Source organism: Balaenoptera acutorostrata, chromosome 19 (assembly GCF_949987535.1).
Source record: "Balaenoptera acutorostrata chromosome 19, mBalAcu1.1, whole genome shotgun sequence".
NCBI classification, from domain to species: domain Eukaryota; kingdom Metazoa; phylum Chordata; class Mammalia; order Artiodactyla; family Balaenopteridae; genus Balaenoptera; species Balaenoptera acutorostrata.
The window spans coordinates 280,062-302,332 of NC_080082.1; the positions used below are offsets into that span (position 1 = coordinate 280,062).

At 55.6% G+C, this 22,271-nt stretch overlaps 2 protein-coding genes across 10 annotated transcripts; one reads left to right on the forward strand and one right to left on the reverse strand.

Moving 5' to 3' along the window:
- Positions 1 to 297: 297 nt before the first annotated feature.
- CENPBD1 (Putative CENPB DNA-binding domain-containing protein 1) lies at positions 298 to 1,932 on the forward strand. The gene has a single exon (XM_007172549.3). It carries the CDS (start codon positions 298 to 300, stop codon positions 1,930 to 1,932), a length of 1,635 nt encoding a protein of 544 aa, XP_007172611.1.
- A 3,725-nt stretch (positions 1,933 to 5,657) lies between these two features.
- On the reverse strand, positions 5,658 to 21,800 carry DEF8 (differentially expressed in FDCP 8 homolog). 9 transcript variants are annotated; one of them, XM_007172545.2, is made up of 12 exons: positions 21,684 to 21,800; positions 16,293 to 16,426; positions 15,559 to 15,656; positions 14,041 to 14,160; positions 12,958 to 13,099; positions 11,543 to 11,707; positions 10,851 to 10,978; positions 10,571 to 10,684; positions 9,639 to 9,719; positions 8,919 to 9,059; positions 8,707 to 8,816; positions 5,658 to 7,591 (listed from the first exon to the last, which is right to left on the reverse strand). In XM_007172545.2, the coding sequence occupies exons 2-12, from the start codon at positions 16,414 to 16,416 to the stop codon at positions 7,489 to 7,491; spliced, it is 1,326 nt and encodes a 441-aa protein (XP_007172607.1). In that variant the 5' UTR covers positions 16,417 to 16,426; positions 21,684 to 21,800; the 3' UTR covers positions 5,658 to 7,488. The 9 variants fall into 9 exon arrangements, with proteins under 9 accessions (XP_007172607.1, XP_057390108.1, XP_007172606.1 ...); XM_057534125.1 differs by having other exon boundaries at positions 8,919 to 9,008; positions 9,639 to 9,716; positions 14,041 to 14,190; XM_007172544.2 differs by having other exon boundaries at positions 9,639 to 9,716; positions 14,041 to 14,190.
- Positions 21,801 to 22,271: the final 471 nt, after the last annotated feature.

Sequence of the window (22,271 nt, forward strand, 5' to 3'; positions counted from 1 at the left end):
GGGCTGCGTGTGCTGTGCAGCCTACTGCCGCTCACGGAGTTGTTTCTGCATCACGGAAACCCACGCGTGCTGTCCAGGGATGTGGACGTTCTGATCGACGCCGGAGGCCCACGCTGGCCGCCCTGGACAGTGTCGTGGGCCGGCCTGTGCTGACCCTTCCACGTCCCCAGGGACGGCAGCCTGCGCCTCCTCGAAGCCCCACTTTCTCTTCCCCAAGTTCTGCAAGGGGGCATAGAATAACCACAGGCTTTCTCGCACCTGGGACTGCTGTTCTTTTAGTACATTCCAGAGACAAAGATGCCTGGGAAAAGGCCCCGAAATGCGACGGCCATCCCGAGTGCCAAAAGGGAACGGAAAGCAATTACCCTCGACGTGAAATTAGAAGTGTTAAGACGGTTTGAAGTGGGTGAAAAGCTCAGCCAGGTCGCAAAGGCCTTAGGCCTTGCTGTCTCTACAGTGGCGACAATCCGAGATAACAAAGAAAAAATCAAAGCGAGTTCACAAATAGCTACTCCGTTGAGAGCCTCCCGGTTGACTCGCCACCGAAGTGCAGTCATGGAGACCATGGAGCGATTGTTGCGTGTGTGGCTTGAAGACCAGAGCCAGCGAAACGTGCCCCTGAGCGTCGCCGTTATTCAGGAGAAGGCTAAGAGTTTGTTTGATGACTTACAGCGTGAACAAGGGGAAAGCTCGCAAACAGCAAAGTTTAGTGCAAGTAAAGGGTGGTTTGTGAGATTCAAGGAACGCCACTGTTTGCCCCACTTCAAGATGAACAGCACGGCTCCTGGCAAGGAGGATGTATATCCAGAAGTCCTGAAAAGCATCATCCAAGAAGGTGAGTACACCCCCCAGCAAGTTTTTAATGTAGATGAGACAGGGCTTTATTGGAAAAGAATGCCTGAAAGAACGTTTATTTCGGTAGAAGAGAAAGCTGAGCCCGGGTTTAAATCATCCAAAGATCGCTTGATGCTGCTTCTTGGCGGCAATGCAGCTGGGGACTTTAAGTTGAAGCCCTTATTGGTGTACCACTCAGAAAACCCCAAGGCTCTGGAGGGGTACTCCAAGCCCAATTTGCCTGTGATTTGGCGCTCAAATAAAAAGGCTTGGGCAACCAGGAGCATCTTTCATGAGTGGTTCACATACTTTTTTTGTCCTGCCATTGAAAAATACTGTGCCCAAAATAATCTCACCAACAAAGCACTGCTCATCTTAGACAACGCACCATGCCACCCAGTAAATTTGAGCGATCTGTCTGATAATGTAAGAGTGGAATATCTTCATGACAATACAGCTGACTCGATCCAGCCCATGGGTCAAGGTGTGGCCTCTACCTTCAAAGCTCATTACCTGAGAAGAACTTTTGAGCACATCCTAGAAGCAACAGATGGGGACGATACAGCTGAGATCAGGGAGTTTTGGAGAAAGTACAGCATCATGGATGCTGTGGACAACATTGCAATAGCTTGGGAGGAGCTCAGGCCAGCAACAATGAACGGCGTGTGGAAGAAGATTTGGCCCGAGTGTGTTCAGTTCCAGAGTGTTTCCCAAACAGACAACATTGCCCAGCTTCAACAGAATATCGTGACCCTTGCCAAGAGTGTGGCGCTCGGAGAGGTGGGAGAAGCTGACGTGGACCAGCTGCTGCTGTCCCACGAGGAGGGTCTCTCAAATGAGGAGCTGGTGCGGCTGGAGCAGGAACCGGCAGGAGAGGAGGAGGAGGCAGGTGAAGAGGCTGCACCTGCCCTGCGCCAACTAACCACACGGGAGCTGTCAGCAGCCTTCGCGCATTTCGAGGCCGGCTTGCAGGTCCTTACCGGTAACAGCCCTGATGATGCGTGGAACCTGAAAGTTTCGAGAGCAATCAACGACGCAATAAGCTGCTACAGGGACCTGTACAGTGAGAAGGAGCGGCGCTCAAAGCAGCTCTCCTAGGCGACCTCAGGGTGCGTGACCAGATGCAACAGGGTGACCTCCTGGGTGAGGCCCAGCCAAGCCTCTGCTTTCAGGTGTTTAACATCCCTGGAAACCCTGCTTCTGGTATTTTCATTTTGACACTTAAGAGCATCAATTTTGGCATTAAAATTTTACTTAAATACATGCTCTAAGAAGATTGAATGAAAGAAGATCCAGGAAAAGTTATTTAAAACAAACTACGAGGAGACTAGCCCTGGTAGACATTAAAACACACTATAAAACCTCTGTGATTGAATCAGGGAGGTAATTCAGGCCTGTAGAATACAATAGAAAGTCCAGAAATAGATACAGGTAGGCTTTTTTTTTTTTAAATAGTGCAGGACAGCTGGTTAAAATTTGGCAAAAGATAGTTAATTCATAACTCACAGCATACACAAGAATAAACAAACCGATGAGGGATCTAAATGTAAAAATTGAAACCATACAAGTACTACAAAACACATGGATGAATGTCTTTGACATGGGTGTTGGGGAAGATTTTCTAGGACTCAAAATCCAGAGGAGATTTAAGATTAATCAGTTTAACCATATGAAAAGGTAACAAAACGAAACTTTTCTATGAGGATAAAACACTACAAACAAGGTCAAAGGCAAATGACACACTGGAAGAAAATTTCTCACAGATAATGGGCTAATATCCCTGATATGTGAAGGACTGTTAAAGATTGAGAATACCAAAAATCCAATAGACAAGTGGGCAAAAGATAGAATTCATAAATGAGTAAATTGGATCTTGAAACATAAGCTTGACCTCACTCGAGAAATGCAAATGAAAGCTACACAGATACCATTTCTCATCATTCAGATGGGCAGTAATCAAAAAGTGTGACTGCACATTCTCTTGGTGTGGCTGTGGCGTTACTGGCACCCTCATTCGCTGCTGGTGAGAGTGCAGGTTTGCACATCCCTTACCGAGGGGCATTGAACACTAATAAAAAATACATTTCTTTTGATTTAGCAATCCCACTTTCAGGATTATACCCTAAAAATATACTGACAACAAAAGAAAATATATGTGCACGGATTATTTGTTGCAGCCTTGTTTGTAACTGCAAAAGCTACGGAACAGCCTGAAGAGTCTCAAGTGAAATAGTCAAATATAAAATGGTGCTTCCACACGGTGGAATGTAAGACAGTTGTAAATGATGATAGCTACCATAATAGTAGAATAAGGAAGAACTCAGCTGATGCGGAGTGGTTTCCAGGATATATTATTAATTGAAAAAAAGCAACATGCAAGAGTAGAGTGTGCTACCTTTTGTGGAAGAAAGGGAAATAAAATACACATGTATCTTGTACAAAAAGAAACACAGGAAGGAGAAGTCAGAGACTAAAGAGATTGGTTATGGGGGTTGGGGGGAGATGTAACTTTTGTACCTTTTGGGAAGTTCTGGTTGGGGAACCATGTTAATATATTGCACAAACAAAAGTAAACAAGGGTAGGGAAATAAAACAGTGGAGTATATGAACGGAACCATATTGCGCATGAATTGCATATCCACAACGAAGGGGGAGAAACACCCAAGTAAATTTTAAACACCTTATTTTGACTATATGCCCTCAGACTAGAGACAAAAAAGAATCTAAACAAATATTAAACGCTTGTTAGTAGCCTTGTTTTTCACCAGCATAGGTGAGCAATGCCGAAGGTGCTTTGTGTGTACTCTAGGATGGAGCAAATAAGTATATTATGGATAATGGAGCCGGGTTTCTCACTGTCAAGCAAGGGAATTGCAAATATGAAAAAGGGAAAGAATGACTCTTGTGTTGTTTTGAAATTGGAAGTATCAGTGTAAACTCATGGTTTTTAATATGTTTATAGACCAATAAGGAAATGGACATGGGGTGCTATTTCCTACCCCAGCCATGAGCGTAACCAACGACCACATCTTGTTTCCTGAGTGCCATGCTCCACCAGAAGGTTCTGGGGCTCCTCAGAAACATGACTGGTTCCAGGGCTGGGACTGGGTAAATTACAGAATAAGCCTGGAACACCTTGCTATACTGGAAAGGAAGCAAGTGCCTAAAGAATGCCAGGAACGTGTCAAAAGGACACAGGAGACAGGGGGACCAAAGCATCTCCAGGAGTAGGACAGATGACACACTACAGACACAGCATCACTTCTGTGAAAATACCACCAAAAGTGCAAAGCCCAAATCCAATCAGAAAAACCCACACTGGAGGAAAGTCTTCAGAATAATTAGCCAGTGCTTTTCTTTTTTTTTTTTTTTTTTTAATTAATTTATTTGGCTGCGTTGGGTCTTTGTCACTGCACGCGGGCTTTTTCTAGTGGCGAGCGGGGGCTCCTCTTCCTTGCCGTGCGCGGGCTTCTCATTGTGGGGGCTTCTCTTGTTGCAGAGCAGGGGCTCTACGCACACAGGCTTCAGTTGTTCTGCTGCCACAGTAGCAGCAGTTGTGGCTCGCAGGCTCAGTAGTTGTGGCTCACGGGCTTTAGAGCACAGGCTCAGTAGTTGTGGCGCACGGGCTTCGTTGCTCCGTGGCATGTGGGAGCTTACCGAACCAGGGCTCAAACCCATGTCCCCTGCATTGGCAGGCAGACTCTTAACCACTGCGCCACCAGGGACGTCCCTAGCCTGTGCTTTTCAATGTCAGTGTCATGAACCCTTCCAGATTAAAGGGTAAAACGACATGGCAACTGAATGGCAAAATGTGAATACGGTTTGTTGTAGGTTTTATGGTCCCAAATCAATGTCAACTCCTGATGTTATGACCACACTGCAGCCGTGTAAGGCAACGTCCTTGTTTGGGAGTAACACACGAGTTACTTAGAGGCAAAGGGGCAACTTAACTGCCAGATGGTTCACAAGAGTGTGGAGAAAGGATGAAGCAAATGGGGCAAGATGTTAACATTTATGGAATCCAGGAGATGGGCACCTGGGAGTGTTTCTGCAACACTTCTGTAAACCTGAATTTGTCAAAATTAAAAGGTTAAAAGAAAGTACTCTTTCACACCTGAAGGGGGTGGTTGGAGGCCGCGTCCTCTGATGCCCACGTGCAGCCTTAGCTGTTTGAAGCTGGGGGTGCCAGCACCAGGCCCACGGACCCCCTCACACGCCTCCCCACCCTCTGCCCGTGCCCCCATCGAGCTCCCAGGTCTCCTCGGCCATAGGGCTGCTGCCTACCAGCCTGTCTGGAGGCAGCGGGATAAAGGCACCTTCTCAAGCACGTTCCTGATGTTTTCTTTGAGATCCTGGTCAAAACCAGGGCTCGTATCTCTAGAGAAATGTACATACACAGAGCTTTGAATGTAATTTGGGAGGGGGTGTAGGGTTCTCCTGAAGTCCAAGGGCCCTGTCAGTGGGTCCAGCTTGTGAAGACGCGAGAGGCTCCCAGGAGCTACACCTGGGACGTGCACTACTTACGGTGCGTTAACGAGACAGTCTTTCCACCGGGAGGGTTATGCAGAGAAGACGGAGCTTCTACTCACTGAGCATTCTCCGTGTGCCAGGCTGTGCCCGGTGCCTCCTGGCACCCAAACAGCCCCACCAGGGATGTGTTTTAGTGCCTCTTAGAGGGGTCAGCACACTGAGGCCTAGGCACGATGCCCAGATTACAGTCGACCCCGTTGGATGGGGAGGGCTGTGGGCTGTGACTAAACCTGTGTTTGATTCGTATGTCAAGCAAACCCTGCCCTGTCCCCAGTTCAGCACACACACCACGGTCTGGAGAACACAGATTTAGTGAGACGGGCTGCAGCCCATTACACAGCTCTCCTGGGAGGGCCTGCCCATGCTAACTGGTTCCTTGGTGGGTTCTTGCTACCATGAGGTGGACTCAGAAAGACCCACACATGATTCTGTTTAAAGAATTTGTCATCCAGAAGGGGGAGATGGGGCAGAGGTAATGGGGGTAGTTTAAAAAAAACAAAGCCAACTTTGCCCAACAAATGGCAGTCCACTAACGTTTCCTGTGGACACAGTCATTGTAGCTGGAATGATGTGCTGATTACACGGTGAATTCGGGGATAGCCAACATCCCTATGACAGAAATGTGATGCTGCGGTGAGACGTGTGCAGATCTGGGGTGTAGCAGGAGGGCATTTAGCCTTTAACCCCCGCTCAACCCCAAGAAAGGGGTCCCGATGGGGGCCAGCCTCCCACTGTGCTCAGCACAGACGGAGGGGGTCGCCTAAAGCCACCGGACAGGGCTTCCCTGGGGTGCAGAGGGGTGAGGAGGGGGTGGCGCTGTCTTTACCCACCGCCCGCGTCGGCCCAACAGCTAGGTAAGCTGGCCTTTCTGCTGGCCGAGCCTCTGCTCGGGCTTGCCAGTCAAAGGTGATGGACGCCCAGCTGGCTGTATCCCCTGCCCACCGCCCACCGCCCGTGCGTCAATAGTCGAGCACAGTTCAGGGCGGGGAGGAAGGCAGGAAGAACTGCGCAGCCGTGTCCTGAGACGCCCTCTTCCCACGGGCCTTCCCCTGGACGGCAGGGTCTCCCAAGGGTCCCCGCAAACGCAGCTACCCCACTGGATAGCTGGGGGTCAGTCCTGCATCCCGGGCTCCGTCTGCTGGAGCAAAGATTTCTGGTGCCTGACCTCAGGCCCCCAAACGGAAGGCCCCCGGTCGGGGTCTCCGAGGCCTCTACAGGCAGGCACCGTGGTGGCAGGATGCAGCTCCTCGGCACACTGGGTCCCGGGCCTACTGTCACCAGCCCTCTCACCTAACCCTGACCTCCCCCGGGGGCACAGTCCCTGCTCCATACCCGGAAGCAGGGCAGCCTCTTTGGGCGGGACCCCCAGCCCCCCAGCTTGGAGCACCAGCGTAAGCTGGGCTGGGCCAAGGCAGGGGCGGCGGCTGGTCCCCCCAGAGGTGACAGCTAGATGGCCCCTTCCTTCCACGCTGTGTAGAAAAAGCCAGTAACCCTTGGACTGGCCCTCCAGAGGAGGACCCAGAGAGAGAACCCGGGGGGGAGGCAGGGGCAGGGCCCTTGGGAGATAGTTATGAACAGCCCCAGCCAGGGACAACCAGAGGTCCCCAGAGAGACAAGGGGCCGGGGGAGGGAGCCTCCACGTAGAACCCAAAGCATCCACCGCAGATAAAACCCAGGCCAAGGCTGAGTGTGTGCAGCTGGTCTCCTCAGTCTTGTCGGCCACTCCCCGGAAGCCCTCCAGGATTTCCAGGGTGGCCCAGGCCCAGCAGCCTTGGTCCCAAGGGTGTGGGGGGCTCTTGGCCAAGGGGAGATGAGAAGAATCCCTCCCCCACTCCCCTCCCCTTACAGCTCTGCAGTTCGGGGAGGGGGTGCACATCCTGGCCCACACAGCAGCCGGAAAACAGCCAGGCATGGCTGCCCCAAGTCCCGGTAAGCGCTAGGGGATGATGGTCCTTGTGGTGCCCCACGAGGCCAGTCATCCCCCAGCGCTTACCATCATCCCCGAGGTGCTGGGGAGAGGTCCAGGGACTGTAGCCTAGGGTCTCCAGAGCACAAGAAACACCTTGACTTTGGCAACGACCGGCAGGGCGGGCCCCAGACAGGCCCACGAGGGATTCCGTAGCTCTAGGCGTCCACGTCTGGACCAGGCTCCTGGAAGAGTGACTGCTTCCGCAAGGTGAGGCGGGCACACCTAGGGCACGTGGTGGAATTGTCGTAGTAGCAGTCCCTGGGGGCGGGGAGACAGGGTCAGCCCGGGAAGGGGCACAGCTCTCTGCATGTAGACTTCTACCACCGAGGCTTCACAAGCTCCTTAAGTCAGGTCCCAGCATCCCTCCAGACGGACGGGGAAACTGAAGCGGAGTTTCTCCCAAAGGGTCAGTGCAGAGAGCTGCACCCAGGCGTGCCTGCCAGGCCCGCTGTCCCGTCCCTCTGTGCGGGCCCCTCCTAACGGCTCCACACCTACTGCCTGTCACCCTCTGACGGGGAGGATTCTGCTCAGAGCTCAGTGACCCCCGACCTGTCCCCACCGCCATGCAGAGCCCCCACTCAGGGCTCTGTGGAGGTGCACACGGTCCCCACGTCAGTTTAAATGTTTGAAGGGGGCGTAGCAGTATTTGACAGGACAGACACCACGCAAACTGCTAGCTCGAGGGAGCTCACGGTTTTAACAACAGCTTCTGCTATAGTCACTGCAACCGCAATCCCAGCTCTGCAGACCTGAGAGGTCAGCGGTGGCTCTGAGGAACACCAAGTGCCAGGAAAAACCAGTGTGGACTGAAACAGGGGTGGCGGGGTCCCATCTGAGCCCAGTGTGAGAAGCTGTGTGGGCCCAGCAGGCGCACGCCTATTGGTAACTGTGCTTAACAAATTCAAATATCTTTCTTCCGATTTATGTGTATCACTCTTCCAAACACCCGCAAGTCTTTAGGACATAAATGCTTAAGTTGTTTGAACCTAAGTACTTAATAAACAAAAATGTTAGGTATTTCTTGTGGCCTAGGGAATGTTTGAAAAAAAATCACAAGAGCTAAGAAGTTTAGGAAGCTCTGGCCTCAGCTAAACCTCAGTCCCGGTGGAGGAGGGAAGCCAGCCGGATACGTGCGCACCCACGGGGTCTGGGCTGCGCACCCCTCCCCAGCCCGCGGGGGCTTCTTCCCAGCGGAACTTCAGCTGAGTCTCACCATCAGGGTCTAAGTCCACATCTCAGGATCAAGGCAAAGGGATCTGAAACCAGGCGGCAAAGATCAAGCCCCAGTGTCTCCCTCCCTCCCTCTCCCCGTGTCTATCGGCGGGGGGCGGGGGGCGGCGCTGGGGTCGGGGGTCGGGGTCTCGAGCACCGACCTGTGGAAGACGGCGGAGCAGTCCGCGCACACTGACGTGTGGCTGTCGAAGGGGAAGAGCACGTCACCCTCTCTGCAGAGCTCACACACAAAGCCCTTGGCCTGGCACCGCTGGCGGCGAGGCGGGATGGTCAGTGCCCGCTCCCAGGGTGGGAGGCACGTCCGCCAGAGCCCCCCTCCCGCCCTCCCCACCTGGCCCGCGGGGGGGCCCACCTCGCAGTCCAGCTTGATGTGCTTGGCAAACAGCGTGTGGGTCTCCGCCAGCGAGCAGCCCAGGCGGCCCGTGTGTGCGTCCAGCAGGTCCTGCACGGAGTACATCTCGTCGTTCTCCACAAAGTGCTGCCGGTCCTGGAGCTGCGGGCCCAGCCACCGTGACCCCTGGTGGCGGGCCAGGGCCCTCGCACTGCCCACACCCCGCTCGCCAGCAGCTGGGCCCCCTTCCCCACTTTATCTTGTCCACACACCTCGCCACCCCCCGACACGCGCTGCTTCCTGCTTTTCTTGTCTGCCCAACCCGAAGGGCACTGCTCTGCTCCCTGCCCCCCAGGACCCAGACACTGTCTGCCTGCAGCAGGCACCCAGTGAGTATTTGTAGAAGAAATAAACAGGTGAGCCTTGAAAAGTGTTTTGTGGTCAACCCTGCCTGGGCTGGCCGTGCCTGGTCCACTCCATGGAGACTCCCATGAAGGCTGCAGGATGAGACCCGCTCCTCTCAGCGCTTCCCACGTGGATGGAATCAGAGAACGTTTTTGTGGGTACAATGCCTGTTTGCTTACGGCAGACCTAGTGTTCCCGGGGACAGTGTGGAGACCTTCTGCTAACAGCACAACACACACAAGGTATCAAGTCATCCCCTCACGGCCCTGGTCTGTTTCCCACCCACCCTCCCCGACAGATCCCCTTCCCCCCACCCCCCGGGGCAGGTGGGCTGACCTGCAGGAGCAGGCGTGCTGCCATGGCCTCCCTGCAGGTGATGAAATACGGCTTCATGAGCAAGATATCCTGGCGCAGCTTCTGTGGACAAGAGGGGCAGGTGGGCATCCCTGGCGGGGGCAGGGGCTGCGCCTGGTGTGTCTGTGGGGGCGGGGCTGGCCCTGCTCTGGCTGTGTAGGAAGTTATGTCATCTTACCCTCTGGGTCAGTAGGGAATGGAGGTACCTTCCCGTCCCCCAGCACAGCCCCAGATCTGAGCGCTCCAGCCAAGCTCAAGTTCAAGCCACAGCGTCCCGGCCAGGCAGGATCCTGAGGTTCCTTGGTCCGCAGTCTCTCCCCCGAGCCCAGCTCCACACGTGCACACACACCTCGGGCGCATCTGAGCTTGCCTCCATCGATGGAGACTGACCAGTCAAACCCCTCCTCAGCCCGGGATCTCGGCAGCTCAGCCTGCTGTGCCTCAGCCCACTCCCCTTCAAGCCCCACCCCTCTCAGCACCAGCCTGAGGCACCCTCACCTGCCCGTGCCCCACCCCGGCCTCCTGCTGAGTGGCAAAGAGAGTGGCCCCCAGCCGCGTCCAGCACCTGAGCACACAGACGTGGTTAAGTGGAGAATACACACTGGGACGCAAACGAGTGGAAGAAAGAGAAACAGTGCAGTGTCTCTCCATAATGTACACCGATAGGTTGGGTTAGATAAACTACATCACTGAAATGAACTGCACCTGCTTCTTATTTTCTAATGTGGCTACTAGAAAAATTCAAATTGCCTCTGATCCTTGCGTTGTATTTCATATTGTGGCTGGACAGTTGCTTTAGCGACTTTAACTTAAAGGACAGGGGCGGGGCCCAGCTAAGCAGGCGGCATCTCTTCGCTCCACCACATGCCGGGGGGAGCAGAGTCGCCCCACGCCCGCCCCCTCCCCAGCCTCACCCGGATCTCCACCAGCTCCTCCACGTAGTTGAACAGCAGAGGGTTGATCTCCCGGAGCCGGAGCACGGGCCTCGACACCATCAGCGCCAGGTAGCGCATGCTGCCGCGGGACACCTGCCGGGGGGCGGGAAGGCGGCACCTCCGGCGCCCCGCCCCCAAGCCCCCACCCTGAGCCCCGCCTCTCCCCAGGCCACGCCCCCTCCCCACCCAATCCCCAGCCGGCGAGGGCTGTACCCCAGGGCCGTGCCCCTCGCTCCACCTCGCTGCGCTCCCCGCCCACCTTGCGCGGCTCGAAGTCCCAGTTGTGCACCACCCGCGCTGGGATGACAGCCAGGTCATTCCAGTGGCAGTGGCTGCAGTAGTACTGGCCGGTGTAGTCGCACTGCCGGGCCTCGCTGGGCACACCCCCTGTGGAGAGGGAGAGCGTTACAAAGTCTGGGAGACCTGCGAGGTCCCTCCCCCAGCTGCGCCCACGGCACACAGGACGAGAACCAGCGGGGCCAAGGGTTCCACCCTCCACACCCGACTCATCGTCTTCTAGGCCACCCTGCTTCCCTGTTTCTCACCAGTAAAATGGGACAATAGTAGGACTCCCGCCAGGCGACTGCCAGAGGCAGTAGATTTCTAGGAAGAAGGCCTGGTACACAGCCTGTGAGTGACTGTTGCGGGATTTCCCCATCGAGGGGGGTTCCTGTGACAGTGGGGCCACACGTGGGAGGTTGAGGGCAGCCCAGCCCTGCAGGGACTCCTAGGGGACCCACGTTGCAACCTCACTCTGCCCGGGTGCGAAGTGAAAAGGCACCCGCAGCAGCCCCTTGTCGCTTCCCCAGGAAAGGAGCAGGACTCGCTCCACCGGAGTCACGCTACCCTTAGCCATTGCACGCACCCAAGCTTCTCATACAGCTGTTGGCAGGGCTCCTGGCCCAGGCCGCTCCCCTCGGCCCTGTGCCCTGCTCTCCCCGCGGCACTCACGCAGAGAGATGGGTGCCCGGCACTCAGCACAGCGGTAGTCCTGGCTGTCCAGCCCTGCCTCGGGGCAGATGTTCAGCTCATACTCGGCCTGGTGGCTGACTTTGGACCGCACGCAGGGCTTGGAGATGAGGTTCAAACACTTGCTGTGACAGCGGTAATAACACCCTGGTTGGGGGCCCGACAACGTGCCTCTTAGAAGGGTGGGCACCCTGCGGCCCAGGCTGACCTTCAGCTGCTGGGACCCCCAGGGGCCTCTACTCCGATTCCCAGACCAACGCAAGAGCCTCTCCAGGCACCACTGCAGGTTCCCAAATGTCAGAGGTCCCTTCAGTCCCCACCCAAGTCTTGCCCTGAAGGTACATGCAGACCTTTCCCCCCCAACTCCATACTCAAAGGGCCAGGGACCTACCTGCCATTCCCATCTGGGTGCCTAAAGGGCTCAAACCCGCTGTCTAAGTGGGATCCAGCTCTTCCTGACCAGCCCCGCCCCGGTCTTCCCAGCTCAGGTTTCCATGCCTCCATCTTTCCACCTACTGAGACGTCATCCCAGTCCTTCCGTCATCCCAGTCCTTCCGCTAGGGCTGCACTTGGCCCCTTCTCATGCGAACGCCCCACCCTGGTCACAGGCCATCCCTTTCCCTCCTTCAGGCCACGCTCAGCTCAGCAGCCGGAGTTAAAACCTAAGTACGTCCTGCACTCACCTGTAGCCCCAGTGCGCTTACGCAAAAGGCTCTAGCCACCTCTGAGCCCACCTCTGCCACGCCCCCTCCCAGACACAGTGCTCCAGCCACACTGCTCTCTGCTCCTCCTCGAAGGCAGTGGACACATACTGACCACAGGGCCTTTGCACAGACAGCTCCCCTGCAGAAATGTTCCTTCCTAGATATACTCCTGGTTTGCCCCCAACCTCCAAGATTTTTATTAAATGTCACATGATGCCTTTTCATTTCACCCTAACATAGCACCCATCCCCCTCCCCAACACAGGCCAGTCCCTTTCCTTATTCTTTTTCACTGTATGTCTAACATACCATTTCATTTACTTATTTGATTTTTCATCCACAACAGCACCTCCAATGGAATTTTCTGCAGTGATGGAAACGTCCTGTCTGCACTGTCCAACGGGTGACCACCAGCCTCATGTGGCTATTGTGTACTTGGAATGTGCATGGTACAACTGAGGAACTAGCTATTTACTTTAATTAATTGAAATTTGCATAGCCACGCGTGGCAGTGGATGTGAGCCTGGTGAAGGCAGGTATCTGGGTCTTTCATCCCTTGCTGTACCTCCCATCCCCCCCACCCCCACACCCCCACGCCGCAGGGTTCAGCAAATACCGAAAACACAGCAGAGAATTCCCCCTCCCCTGGGGCCTGGAGTGCCAGGCCAGAAGGAGCAGTCTGGTCTTGCCCCACCTGTGCAGGTGTACCAGGTCTGAATGAGCCCCCAGATGACGGTGTGACACTTGTCACAGGTTTGCTTCACACTCTTGCTCTTCTCCTTGTAGAAGCGGTGCTCAAGAAGGACTCGGATGTTGGGCTCATCCTCATTGGGGTCCTGGGGAGGGGGCCAGGGAGGGGTCACAGGTGAGCCAGGCGGCAGCTCTTTTCCCGTCACATGAGCCCCTTGACGACGTCTCCCAGGTACCACGTGTAGCAGAGGTTGTGAAATTTACCCCAGTGCCGCAGCCCTTCCCTTACAATAGAACACAGTGATTGGTCAGGCCGGGACCACCCAGATTACAGACTACCTTGGTACCTAGGTGCTGCCCCCGGGGCACGTGAGCAGGAGTGAAAGGGCCTTCGCTGCCCTTCCCACATTGCTTTTGCCGGTTGGGTGCAGACCCAGAGGCAGTGGGGGGCTGTCGTGGACTTGCCAGGGAGTGGCAGAGCACCAGAAAAGGAGGACCTGGGGTCTCCAACACCAAGAGCTGCCAGATGGGCCCTGGGCCACCTACAACATTTCCACACGAGTACAACTACACAACCAATTCCTTTCAGCCACTGTATTTTGGGGTGTCTTAGCTCGTGCCATAGCCTTACCTATATTCTAAAGAACATTCCACTTTCTATATTCCCAGGGACTCAGGAACCAGCGCAGGGATGCGGAGGGGCCCCAGCCAAACAGGGCACAGACTCAAGGGCTACATGATGGACCCCTGTGGTGTTTGGCTTCCAGGATCCACGAGCCCTTCTGTTGTCACCTTCGGCAAAGCACCCCCTGCTCTGGGTCATGTGATTCAAGGTGGGATTAACTCACCCACTTGCCCCAGTGGGTGGACACATGACCCAGGAGACTGCGATCACATCACACTAGCAGAGAAACAGGCTGCGCCTGGGGTGAGGGCCCATCTCTCCCTCCCGCCTGCCTGGGTAGCTTCAGCCAGTCAGGTGCGGAGGGTGGAACCTCAGCCCCTCGGCCCCAGAGGCGGCCCGGCCTCCGGACGTGCGCGCCCCAGCCCAGCTCCAGCTGCCTGGTGGGGGGCGGCCGGCACCCACCTTCAGCTCCTGGAGCTTCAGCCGGAGGTGGATGAGCCTCACCACGGCGTCCTTCTGCTTCTCCGAGTGCTCCGGCAGCTCCAGGATCACCTGCTTGCACTCCTGGATGGCCTGCCGCAGCTGCTGGATGTCAGAGGCCAGGAACAGGCCCTGCTCGGGCGGAGGTGGGAGGTGGCGGGTTTGGGGACAATGACAGATGCCCCCCGCGTGCTCTCCTTTTTGGCCAGGCCCGGCCTCATAGGCAGTTGCGCCCAGAGAAGACCTCCCTGGCCCTGCTCGCCCAGGTGGCCCAGGTGGCCCAGGTGGCCGAGGACTTGCTCAGGACCCGGGAAGCCGGGCGCCAGAGGCAGGAGCCACCCCACACCGCCTGGCCCTCTCTGGACCTGTCCACCCATGGGCCTCTGGAGGCCTAATTCAGGATGTTTTTCAAAACACAACTTCCCTCTTTCAGAAATCCAATTGCTTTTCTGGCTATGCTTTTTCGCTTACTTCTACAGAACTTCCTCTTGGATGAAAGCAGGGAAATGACACTCGTCTGTCAACAAGGAGAGGAAGTGGCCTCTGGTTCGGTCACCAAGCTCAGAGACACCCCGGGCACCCGCCCGCCCCTGGCCCCAGCACCTCACAGGTGGACCGGGGGCGGGGCCCAGCAAAGCCCCTAGACTCAGGGGCAGGGAGACGGGCCAGGTCTCAGAGCTGGGGCTGCCCTTGCCCCAGGAAAGGAGTGTCACTGCCCTCAGAAGCCATGCTCCTCCCCCCAGTACACTGAGCCTCCAGGCAAAGAGGAGGTGCTACCTCTCTGGGAAACCAGTGTGTGGCCCATGGGAGGGGCTCAGAAATGTTACAATAAAGACGCAAAACACATAAATGAAATAGGTATCTGTACCAGCAAAGCGTAAAGCTTAAAGGCCACATGAACAACAAAAATGAATAGCAGAAGAGAACTGGGGTCTCCAGGTGAATTTTTAAAAAATCATATTTGAATGTTACTATAACGTTTCTCTCAAAAGTTGGAGATAGTTTGCATAAAACGGGAAGACTTTCAAACTTTAAAAAAAAATTATTAGAGCCCTTTTATTAAAAAACAACAAACAAACAAAACAAGAAACAGCAAGGTTTCCATGGAACAAAATATAGCACAGACAAGAGTGGCCCTGCCTAGCTGAGCGGGCAGCGGGTGTGGGCAGGGGTCTTCCCCTCTCCCGACCTCTCCCTCACCCTACAGCGTGACTATAGGATTCCCTGGGACCCCAGATGGAATTAACTCTCACATCTGCTTCACAGGATCCGGGTGCAGAGGGGAGGGAACAGCGCTCAGGAGAACAGCGGCCCAAGCTCCCAATCCCAGGTCCAGCCCGTCCCCACAGGCCCGCAAACACGTTTTGGGGGTGGGAGCCAGGTGTCACATGGGCCTCAGATTCCAGGCCCAGGAACCCCTGCTGAGATGGACCTGGCCGTCTCCTCATGCTTTGGGGGCTCACCTTGTCCCCCTCCCCGCCCGCAGACCCTGAACCTTACCACAGGGCGGGCGAAGTGGTCCTCAGACAGGCCTAGATCCATCACGCGCTCAGGACAGCGGAACTCTGGCTCTCCCGGGGGCAGCTCAGGCAGGGCCTCTGGGGAGGGCGGCAGAGAGACGAGTCAGCCTGCCACCCCCAGGAGGAGGCCGTGGAGCCCACGGGAGGCGAGGGAAGCAGGGCCCTGCCCTGGCATCGGCCCTGTTTGCATTTGCGAAGGCACCCGTATCCTTGTGCAGACAGGAGAGTGCCGTGCAAAAACAGTAAATATTACGGAAACATGCCGATTTCTAAGGCCCATGCCTTGTGTGTACATCTACGGGCTCGAGAAAGGCCGCTGGAGCGCTACACACCAGAACACGTGAAACCCCGTGTGGACACCGGCCACCTCTGCACACACGCCCCCGGGGCCCCCGGCACCCCGTTGGCTCCATCCGCAGTCTCGGGGCTCACATCCTGCTGACCTCTCACCCTCCAGATCTTGGCGCTGAGTTCACACCCCACGCGTTCTCCAAGTGAGCACCCGGTGTGTGCTGGGCCCTGGGACACAGCAGTGACGAGACGGGCACACATCCCTGCCCGGGGGAGTGTTCATTCCCCAGGGGATGCAGCAGGGGAAAGCGGGCTGTGCTGCAGAGAAGAGGGGGACCCCCGCGTGTCCACGGGAGGAACCCTGTAGAGGGGGCGCCGGTGCGACGGGGTCAGACCACCCGCACAGCAGCCCCCAGCACCCACCTTCAGAAGCGACCTCCAGGGCCTCCTTGCCAGCCCCCTTCTCATGCTGCCAGGGCCCGAGCTGCTTGTTGAAAGGATTGAGGTGGACCTGCCGGAACCGGGCGAGCTTCTCGTCATGTTCCATAGCACCCCACCTGCGGGCGGGCGGGCCGGGCGGGGCAGAGGTGGGCGTCCAGCTCCCAGGCTCGCCGCGGTCCCCTCGCCTTTCTGAGTGCCTGGGGCTTCGGAGGGGAGGCCTGGCCCCTCTCCCTTCCCCAGGAGGGTCCGGGCCGAACACCCCCACACCACGGCCTCCCCCTTCAGACCCTCCCCAAACCAGCTCAGCCCCCTCACCCCGGCACCCACTGCTGGAGCCCCCGCAGAAACAGCAGCGATGTCCAAGCCGCTGATGGGGCAGGAGGGCCAGGGGGGCGCGCCCAGTCACACCTCCAGCACAGGCCCCTGGGATCCCACCTGCCTCGCCTGCCCTCCCTGTCCACCGAGGGGCCAAGGCTGTGCTGCTCCCAGGATCACACCTGCCGGGACTCAGTGCCTCCCTCTGGCCCTGGACCCAAGGATCACACCTGCCGGGACTCAGTGCCTCCCTCTGGCCCTGGACCCGAGGATCACACCTGCCGGGACTCAGTGCCTCCCTCTGGCCCTGGACCCGAGGATCACACCTGCCGGGACTCAGTGCCTCCCTCTGGCCCTGGACCCGAGGATCACACCTGCCGGGACTCAGTGCCTCCCTCTGGCCCTGGACCCGAGGTGCTCCTTTCCAGTCAGAGCATCCAGAACCCACCCTCCCCGCCCCCCCCCCCCCACCCAGCAGAAGGGTCAGTGCTGACACCAGGGCTCAGGCCTGCTCTGCCACCTGCAGTGTGGCCTTGGGCAGGGCCCACCTCCCCGTGCCCCATGGGGAGGGCCCACGAACGCTGTGTAGTCACCGTGTGGGCCAGGCTGGCGCTGCACCGATGCCCCATGTGGCCAGAGCCCATGCCCAGCCCCACACCTCGGGCTCCAAGGAAACAGGCAGGAAGCGTCTGGTTCACAGCCTGGCACTGCTTTCCCCTGCCCAGAGCTCAGCAAACCGCGAACACACGGGGCTGATGCTCCTGAGACAGAAGAAGGGACTTTGGTGGGGTTTGCCTCCCAGGTCCCCCCACTTAACTAGCGGGTCCACATCCCTTAGCCTCTCTCTGCTTCAGGGCCAAATGAGTTCACAGAAGTTGGACAGATGTTTGTTAAAGCTTTGTAGTAAGGGCATGGTTGTTGATTATGCTTTCCTTATACCTGGTTACCGTCTGAAATAATTTGTTATTATACAAGGCAATCCTCTGACTCCTATCTGCCCTCCAGCCCATGAAAGGAGAACTGAGCCAGAGTGGATGGCCCAGGGCCACCCCACCCCACCCAGTGCTGCCCTGCACCTGGGCAGGGACTCTCACACACCCCCTGGGACCTCGCCTGCCTCTCTGGTCTCTGTAGTGGGATGTGGGTTGGAAGTTCCAGCCTGGTAGAACCTGGCACCCATTGACTAGCTGCCCCTAGGTCAAAACAGGGCAGGACACAGATGCCATGGGCCCAAGTCACGGTCTCCCTTATGACCTGATGTCTCTGGGCAGCTCACACAGGGTGGTCAGGCCCTGATGCCCAGCACCGCCCCAGATGGCAAGGGCCACAGTGCCCTAGGAAGCCCCCAGAGCGCAGGGGAGATCCAGTTGTCACTAACAAGTGAGATCCATATTCACTAAGCCCTTCTTCCAGAGTGGTGAGGAAGCCCTGAGCTGCTCACCCCCAGGCTTCATTCAGGTGAGACAGAAATAAACTTCTGTTTAAACTACTGTTACTGGGAGGAGGAGTTCTGTCTCTTGAAGCCAAAACAGATCCTGACTGATCACCCTAACAGCCTTGTGGTCAGCAGACAAACTGGCCCTATTCAAATCCCAGCTCTGTCAGCTCCAGCTGTGCGACCTTGGGCAAATGCCTAAAGCTTTCTGTGCTTTTGAGTTCTCATGTTTCAAGTGGGGATAATAATAGTACCCACTGTGTAGGGTTAAAGATTAAATTAGTCAATACAAAGTTCTGACTACCTTGGCCAGAAATAAACACCAGCTGCAACTTATCATTATCACTGTTACTATTAAGAATAAGCCAGGCCTGATTTAATGCTGCCTCTCCCAGTGATGAGCATTTTCTTGCCCATAAATAAGGGAGCATGCCTGCCTCCTGGGGCGGGGTGGGGGGGTGAGGATTAAGCACTTGTGCGTGGCAGTAAAGCCTGTAACCCACAGTCGCTGCAGAGCAAACTGTCCCTGACATAACTTGATGATCAGCCCTACCCCAAGAGACTGGGAGGGTCAGGAGCCACCCCCAGGGGTCTCTCCCCAGAAACCTCCCAGCGTTTTAAAAGATGGCCAGAGGCACTATGGTGAACAGTATGGAGGTTCCTCAGAAAACTAGAAATAGAGTTGCCATATGATCCTGCAATCCCACTCCTGGGCATATATCTGGAGGAAACCATAATTCAAAAAGACACATGCACCCCTATGTTCACAGCAGCACTATGCACAGTAGCCAACACATGGAAACAACCTAAATATCCACTGACAGACGAATGGATAAAGAAGATGTGGTACATATATATAATGGAATATTACTCAGCCATAAAAAGGAATGAAATTGGGTCATTTGTAGAGATGTGGATGGACCTAGAGTCTGTCATACAGAGCGAAGTAAGCCAGAAAGAGAAAAACAAATATCGTATATTAATGCATATATGTGGAATCTAGAAAAATGGTACAGATGAACCTATTTGTAGGGCAGGAATAGAGATGCAGACATACAGAATGGATGTGTGGACATGGGGAGGGGAAGGGAATGGTAGGATGAATTGGGAGATTAGGTTTGACATACATACACTGCCATGTGTAGAATAGCTAGCCAGTGGGAACCTGCTGTATAGCACAGGGAGCTCAGCTCGGTGCTCTGTGACGACCTAGATGGGTGGGATGCGGGGGGAGGTGGAAGGGAGATCCGAGAGCGAGGGGATATAGGTATACATATAGCTGATTCACGTCATTGTACAGGAGAAACTAGCACAACATTGTAAAGCAATTTTACTCCAATAAAAAAAAAAAAAGAGTCTGAAAGTGGAGACTCCCTCCCTCAGGAGGTATTTCCTGTAATCCCTTCACCTCACCTCTCTGGTTTCTGGCATCCCACCCAACCCCACCTTTTCTCTCTTTACCTGTGCAGCCTGGATGCTGGGGCTCAACCAGTATAGAACCCTGGCCTGTCCCCAGGGAATTGCAAAAGTATTTTTTTTTTCACCCATCTATTGGACCACAGGGTGATATTTTACTTTTTTAGACTCAAACGGAATTTGTCCGGTGAGGCCTGAGCATGGGAAACACACAGCACTTAACAAGAGGATGTGATGACATGGGTGTGTGTTGCAAACACTGCTGTGTCTTTAGTAATGTATTTTAATTTCCTACTTTGTCCTTTATTTCTTAGAGTGTATGTGAGAAATGAAATCAGTAAGAACTGGAAATAAATCACTTTTAAATCCCAAAAAAAAAAAAAAGAATGAAATAATGCCATTTGTAGCAACATGGATGGACCTAGAGATTATCATACTCAGTGAAATAAGTCAGAAAGAGAAAGACAAATACCATATGATATCGCTTATATGTGGAATCTAAAATATGACACAAATGAACTTATCTACGAAACAGAAACAGACTCACAGACATAGAGAACAGACTTGTGGTTGCCAAGGGGGAGGGGGTGGGGGGTTGGATCCGGCATTTGGGGTCAGCAGATGCAAACTATTATATATAGGATGGATAAACAACAAGGTCCTACTGTATAGCACAGGGAACTATATTCCACATCCTGTAATAAACCATAATCGGCAAGAATATGAAGAATATATCTATCTATATCTACGTATTTAACTGAATCACTTTGCTGTACACCAGAAACTAACAGAACGTTGTAAATCAACTATACTTCAATTTAAATAAATAAATAAATAAAAAGCACAGGTTCTCAGGCCCTACCTAGAAAAATAAATAAATAAAATAAAATATGCCTGGAGGAGCTCAAAGGCAGGAACACCTCCACTCTTCCCAGCAGCCCTCCTTGGGCTACAGGCTCTCCTGGAAAAAGCATCTCTCATTAACCCCTTTATGGGCAGTGCCAGTCTCAGGCCTGGCAGAGAGGCTGCAGGTGAGTGAATGAGTGGGGTCACCTGACTTCTCTCAGCCCCAGTTTCTCTCCGGCCAAGTTGGAGAATCGTATTTGGGGGTGTGGGAGGGGAGCTGCCGAGGGCAGACAGATGATGTCCCAACACAGGGGCCTGGCAGATGTAGTGCGCAGCAGCTGACTTTGAGGAAAGCGACAGCAACCCTCACCACCCCACCAGGTTCACCCCCCAGAGAGCTCTGCACCCGGAATTCAGGCTTGGCCTCAGAGAGGAGCACGCAGGAAGGTGGGCACTGAGAGGCACGCAGGAAACCCGCTACTCCACTGTCTACCCTCCTCCAGAGACCTCCTCTCACCGGGGCTGCGGACTCCACGGCTTTGCAATCAAAGGAAAGCTCAGAACAAAGCCCAAGACCTCTCAGGGCCCCGAGGAACAGGGGCTGAAGCTCAGATGTGTCCCAACCAGCCTCTCCTGTTCTCCGGGAGGCACGGCCACCAAGAGGTCCTGCTATCACCCCGGCTGCCACCAGAGGCCCCTGGACTTCTCCCCGGAGGGGGCAGGGCCGAAGGTGCATCCTAACTGCTCACACCGGGAAGGAGGCCCGCCAGGACCGCGCAGGGGCATTTACTGTCCCTTGAAGGCCTGTTTGCGGCTGAAGCTTAGCAGCAGCCGCCCCCGCGTCCGGGAGACGCCGCCCCCAAACGGGCCTCCGCCACCTTCACCCACAACAACAACATACACTCTGGGGACCCTCGCCAACTGGCTCCGCACAGGGGCAGGTCTCTTCCACCACGCCCGCCCGTTTCATAGATGAGGAAACTGAGGCTCCGAGTGGTGCAGCCCCAGCGCAGGGCGGCACAGCCACGGCGACCCCTCGGGCCTCACGGATCCTGCAGACAGCGAGTGTCAGCAGCTGGAAGCAGTGACAGTGTCATCTGCCGGGGGGGGCGGCCTTCCCCGCTGAACCCTGCTCGAGTGGGTGGGGGCGGCTGAGTCTCCAAACCCCTCTGCGCCCTGGTGAGGACCCGCGGGTCTGAATCCTGCTCTGCGCCCGGGCCGGGGCCTCGGGCGGGTCCCTGGCGCCCTGCGCCCCGGGGTCCGCGTCGGGAGAGGGGGCTCTGCGAGCTCCGGGGCGCGGCGGCCCGAGCGTGTCCGTCTCCTCCACCCAGACCCCCGCCCGCGCCCGCTCCGCCGCTCACCTGACCGCCGCAGCCCTCGCTACATTGTGTGCGCCCCGCCGGCCTCGTTACATCGTATCCACCGCCGCCCTCGATACACTGTATCCGCCCCGCCCGCTGCTGCCTCCTGCGGCCCGGAGGCTCACAGCACAGGCGGCGTCTGCGCGTCCCGCCCCCGGCCCGGAGGCCTCCACCTCCCGCTCCAGGAAATGGGTGACACTTCATCCCAGCTCTTCAAGCTGGTGTGAAATAAAATTCATGTTTTATGGCAAGACAAGAAAATTTTAAACATAAAAATTTTCTCTGCCCTTTGGCCTCCTCTCTCCCCGCTGTGCAGCTGTATCTGCATTTATGCATCGATCAAACCTCCCCATCGGCAGAAATGCTTGCTCAACCACAAAGAGCGACATTCTCCTGGCATCCAGGACAGCTGCTTAGAAGATAGGGTTCCGGGATTTCCGTGGTAGACCAGTGGGTAAGACTCTGCGCTCCCAATGCAAGGGGCTCCCGTTCCATCCCTGGTCAGGAAACTAGATCCCACATGCCTCAACTAAGAGTCCGCATGCCACAGCCAAAATAAATAAATAAATATTTTAAAATCTATTTTTA

Coding starts and splice junctions, on each gene's coding strand:
- CENPBD1 (XM_007172549.3), top strand. CDS start 298: ATGCCTGGGAAAAGGCCCCGAAATGCGACGGCCATCCCGAGTGCCAAA.
- DEF8 (XM_007172543.2), bottom strand. CDS start 16,416: ATGGAACATGACGAGAAGCTCGCCCGGTTCCGGCAGGTCCACCTCAAT. Junction 14,191..15,558: donor ACCACTTCGCCCGCCCTGTG/GTAAGGTTCAGG, acceptor CCGCCCGAGCAG/GGCCTGTTCCTGGCCTCTGA. Junction 8,817..8,918: donor ACATCAAGCTGGACTGCGAG/GTGGGCCCCCCC, acceptor CCTCGCCGCCAG/CGGTGCCAGGCCAAGGGCTT.